Source organism: Arachis hypogaea, chromosome 17, assembly GCF_003086295.3.
Source record: "Arachis hypogaea cultivar Tifrunner chromosome 17, arahy.Tifrunner.gnm2.J5K5, whole genome shotgun sequence".
Taxonomy (NCBI): Eukaryota; Viridiplantae; Streptophyta; class Magnoliopsida; order Fabales; family Fabaceae; genus Arachis; species Arachis hypogaea.
In genome coordinates this window covers 118,147,565-118,152,762 of record NC_092052.1, presented here as the reverse complement: position 1 = coordinate 118,152,762, position 5,198 = coordinate 118,147,565, and the positions used below count along the sequence as shown (strand labels likewise).

Sequence of the window (5,198 nt, the reverse complement as noted above, 5' to 3'; positions counted from 1 at the left end):
GTTGCTGGCCCCTAGCATTCCTCCCACACAAACATATACACACATTTTGAGGCATACAGAATAAATTCAAAATTTCTCTCACTATTTTTTCTATTCTTTTTTGGAGGTGCGTGACTCCCAAGCCCAAGAACTTACCTCAATCCGGCCCAAAGATGCTGATTAGGATTAAGAAACTAGGAACAATCATTCAATATAATTTGACTTCCCCACCAAGAGAGTTTTTATACAAAGAGGAGCGATAATCATCTTGGATTAGTGGAGTAATCAACTCATTTGTCAGCAAGTGTTTTAGAGTTTAAATTCTACTTTGTATATGTACTCATTGGCCAATTAATTTTTAAATAAAACTTAAATTTACAGCAAATTAATTATTATGTCATTAAAAAATACCATGAATAATAAAAAAAAATAAAGAGGAACAATAAGTTTTTTCAGATACAATTCAACACCTCCTACACATTTTGAACTCTTACACTACTTGGTGTCCCTTTAAAGTATCCCTGCCATCGGATCAACATCTCCCACTCACCTGTCCTCCTGGGATTCTTAGTTTCTGTTTCATCAAACCATTCGTCCAAATAATTCTGAACAAGAGATTTAAGGAACAAAATATTTATATACTCAGAAAATGTGTGTTATTTATCCTAATTGTTTATTATACTTATAATATGTTAGGTTTAGTTGAAACTAAAAGGCAGATAGTGACGAGTTTTGACGTGGCAAGAATATGGGGATAAGGTAGTCCAGGTTGGGAATATGTAGGCTCTGATGGTGCGTCTGGTGGACTTTTGTTAATATGGGATGAGGTGGTGTTTAAACTAAATAATTGCTATAAGGGAGATAGGTGGTTGTGTGTTGAAGGAGTAATGTTAAAAAATAGCTTCCACTGTGCGTTTGTCTTGGTCTATGGTGTACATGGTAGAGATGAGAAGATTCAAGTGTGGGAAGAGTTGAGTTATATAGCGGGGTTATGTCAGGTTCCTTGCTGCTTTATGGGAGACTTTAATGAAATAGTACATGTGGAGGAACGGAGAGGTTCTGCTGGGTTAACACGGTCTGCGGAAGATTTTAAGATCTGGATACAGGACATGAACTTAGTGGATCTGCCGCTCACCGACCGTAAGTTTACATGGTTTCGCGGGCATTCTTGTAGTCGCATAGATAGAGTTCTGGTCAGTCTGGAGTGGTTAGAAGAGTTCCCAGAGGCACATCTGCGAGGTGGACCAAGGGGTTTGTCAGACCACTGCCCTTTAATAGTGGAGGGTAGGAAGCTTAGAGGAGGTCCGAGGCCATTCCGGAGTCTGGATTCGTGGTTTACGCATGAGGGGTTTCTCAGGATGGTTAAGGAGGAATAGAGAGGTTTGGGGGAACTACAGTTCACAGATAAATTGAAGGCTCTGACAGGACCGTTGGGAAGATGGCATAAGGCAAACTTTGGTGAAATAGACAAGAAGATTACAAAGTTTGAGGAAGAGATCAAGAAGATTGATGATATGGTTAGCAATGGAGTATATGATGGTACACTGGAGGCTAGAAGAAAGGCGCTGGTTAAGTGCTGTGAGCGCTGGTATATGAGAAAAGAAGTTCATTGGAAGCAGATGTCGCGGTCTCGACACGTGAATGATATGGACAAAAATACAAGATACTTCCACAATATAGCATCAGCAAGAAGGCGGAACAATAGAATTGATTCTCTGGTCATCAACGGCAGGCTGGTTAGGAATCAGGCTAGAATCAAGATTGCCATCAGGGAGTTTTACAAGGAGTTATATCACTAGGAAGACTCTCCTATTATGGGCTTCAGAGATGGTTTGGTGGTTCAAATAGGTGAGGAGGATGCTATGGCTCTAGAAGTGCTGCCGTCAGCTGAGGAGATCAGAGAGGCTGTATGGGACTGTGAGTCGTCCAAGGCACCAGGGTCTGACGGATACAACATGAACTTCATCAAGAGATGTTGGAATGAGATTGGACCTGAATTTATGGCTGCAGTGATGGGGTTTTTTGAGACAACCAGGCTACCGGCAGATGCCAATATTACTTGGGTGGCTCTGGCACCTAAGTTCATAGGTGCGAAGGAGATAAAAGACCTAAGGCCTATTAGTATGGTGGGGTGTGTGTATAAGGTTATCTCAAAGGTGCTAGTTAGGAGGATGAGATCGGTGATGCCAGCACTAGTAGGAGAGACCCAGAGCGCATTTGTACAGGGACGGAAAATCCATGACGGGGCGCTTATTGCTTGTGAAACAGTTAACTGGCTTAAACTGAGGAAAAAAGAGGCTGCACTAATCAAGCTTGACTTCCAAAAGGCATATGACAGGGTTAAGTGGAGCTTTGTGAACTTTGTGTTACAGAAGATGGGTTTTGGACATAAATGGAGAGCGTGGGTCATGGAGTGTGTAGGTACTGCGTCTATGTTAGTGTTGATAAACGGCTCGCCATCTAAGCCTTTCAACATGGAAAGAGGTTTGAGGCAAGGAGACCCACTATCTCCGTACTTGTTTGTTCTGGTTGTGGATGTGTTGCATCGAATGATTGGAGAGGCAGTGAGGAATGGTCGTATATCACCTTTGCTGGTTGGTAGAGATAGTGTAGAGTTATCACACCTTTAATTTGCTGATGACACTATCCTCTTTGCCCACCAGAAGATGAGACTATTAAGAATTATAAGAGGCTGCTGCGGTGTTTTGAGTTAATGTCAGGTCTGAGTATCAATTTTGATAAGTCCAACTTGATTCCAATTAATTGTGAGCAGCAGTGGGTCGAGCGTATGTGTTACTTGTTGGGTTGCAAGCGGGATGCCCTACCAGTCAAATACCTTGGAATTTCTTTAGGAGCTAAGCCGAGGTTGGTGAAGACATGGAAGCCTATAATAGACAAGGTGGAGGAGAAACTCAGCTTGTGGAAAGCTAAGGTGCTAAATAAAGCTGGGAAGTTAGTGCTTATCAAATCAGTGTTGAACAGTTTGCCAGTGTACTATTTGAGCTTGTTTAAGATGCCGAAAGCTGTTGCTGAGAAATTGATTTCATTACAGAGGAGATTCCTGTGGAGTACGGAAGAGGGTAGGAATGGGATGGCATTAGTCAAGTGGGAAGTGGTGCAGGCACCGAAGAAACTAGGAGGGCTGGGAGTTGGGGATGCTATGGTTCGCAACGCAGCATTGCTGTTTAAGTGGTGGTGGCGATTTGCAAAGGAAGAGTGCCCGTTGTGGAAAAAGGTGATATGTTCTTGCAATAATCTGAATCCCAATGAGCTACTGCCAACTCAAGAGTTGCCTACTCGAGGAGGTGTATGGAAGGATATCTGCCAGTTACAAATCATGAATCAAGATTTAAAGGATAAGATGGTTGCAGGCATGTCCATGGAGGTTGGTGATGGGCGTCGGACTCGGTTCTGGGAGGATGTATGGTTACTTGGTGGGCCTCTGAAGGCTCGATTCCCGAGGCTTTTCTCTGTTTCAAACCAACGTGGATCTGTTATAGGGGAGTGTGGTTTTTAGGATGGGTTTGAGTGGATTTGGAACTTCCAATGGAGGCGAGAGCTCTTCCAATGGGAGTTGGAACTCCTGAGTGATTTGCATGAGGCTTTGAGACCTGTAAAATTAGTACATAACAGAGAGGACATAGTGGTGTGAAAATATGATAGGCGAGGTGTTTTTACAACTAACTCATTTGTGCAGGTGATGCAGGAGGAACTAATTCCAGCAGAGGTAACTAGTTACAGCTTCACCAGGACTGTTTGGAAAGGGCTGGTGCCACCCAGAGTGGAGTTGTTTGTCTGGTTTGTACTAATAGGAAGAGTAAATACAAAGGACAGGCTGAGCCGGTTTGGAATCATCAGTCAGGAAGATATTATTTGTGTTCTTTGTAATCATGATGTGGAACATGTACATCATTTGTTTCTAGGTTGTGTATTTGCTTGGCAGGTGTGGAGTGCTTGGGTCTCAGCTTTTGGAAGACAATGGTCTCTCCCGGGATCGATGAAAGAGCATTTTCTAAGTTGGACAGAAGACCCGGGGAGGATGAAGGAGCGTAACCACCGGTTGAGATGCTTCTATGCGATTGTCTGGAACCTCTGGTTGGAAAGGAATAGGAGGATTTTTCAAGACACATGCAAAGGAGTTGAAGAAATTATCAACATGACTACGAATAGTGTTAACGAGTGGAGCGGTGGGGATTCTTTTAGTTGTTGATGGCTATACCGGAGATGACTTGAGGACCATTTTTTCGTGCTATCGTGGTGCTTGTTATGTTAGTCTTTTAGTTGTTTTGTTCTACTCGCTCCACTTTTATTGTGTTGAGTTGTTTTCTTTCAAAAAAAAAAAAAACTTTTAAATGATACATCATTTTATTTTCAATCTTATCATATTAATTTATTTTAAGGGTTGAACGCCAATCAAGAAGAAAAATAAATTGTAAGAGAAGATAAATAATAAAGAGGTTGTGAAAAACTGAAAATTATTATTGGTTTATAGGGTAGGCACCAAAAGTGAATATATAACTACTAACATTTTTTTATTTTATTCAATAACTGAATTATCAGTTCACTTTCCAGTTTCCACACTACTATTTACGATAAAAACTTTACGTGAGATGCCTTTGATTCATTGCTCATCACTTCACTTTTGAGTGGATATTGCTTTTCCTTTTCTCGTTTTACATTGAATGCAAAACTATTATTGAGTTTTTAGCAAGTTCATCGTATACTTACCTATTTAGTCTACAAAGTTGGAGAAGGAATATATCATTTATTTATCACTTTGATCTCAGATAATTTAAAATACAAACAAATAAATAAATAAATAAATTACACTTTGGGTTATATCCGGATAAAATGATGATTGGAAGAAACATTCTCCTGTGATTCTGTGAAGGAGAGAACACATGGTGATTTAAAATTTCAATGTTGGCATGCTGATTATGAATGTGACATGGAGCTTGTCCTCTTATTAAGCCTCTGGCTTTCTCGGTTTCTCCAGATACCCTCCAAAAATGTCCACCACCAATCTGTCACATACTACGAACCCAAAAAAAAAAGTATATAGAAAAATGATATAAATATATAAAGCAGTGTACAATCAGCAATCTCATCACACACCTCCAATAATTCTAGCATGACAAGGAGTCTCTGATTTGATCATCATACTAATACTAATAGTAATGTCAAAACAAATCACAAGAAAGATTATTAGCCTAATAAAC

General features: G+C 40.6%; 1 protein-coding gene across 1 annotated transcript; it reads left to right on the top strand.

Moving 5' to 3' along the window:
* Positions 1-866: 866 nt before the first annotated feature.
* LOC112763734 (uncharacterized) lies at positions 867-1,778 on the top strand. The gene is made up of 2 exons (XM_025809330.1): positions 867-1,263; positions 1,405-1,778. The coding sequence occupies exons 1-2, from the start codon at positions 867-869 to the stop codon at positions 1,776-1,778; spliced, it is 771 nt and encodes a 256-aa protein (XP_025665115.1).
* The last annotated feature ends 3,420 nt before the right edge of the window (positions 1,779-5,198 follow it).

What these genes read in the sequence shown, in the direction of transcription:
- LOC112763734 (XM_025809330.1), top strand. Translation starts at nt 867, where the DNA reads ATGTTAAAAAATAGCTTCCACTGTGCGTTTGTCTTGGTCTATGGTGTA. An exon ending in CTGCCCTTTAATAGTGGAGG is followed by an intron (nt 1,264 to 1,404) that starts GTAGGAAGCTTA and finishes AGGCTCTGACAG; the next exon opens with GACCGTTGGGAAGATGGCAT.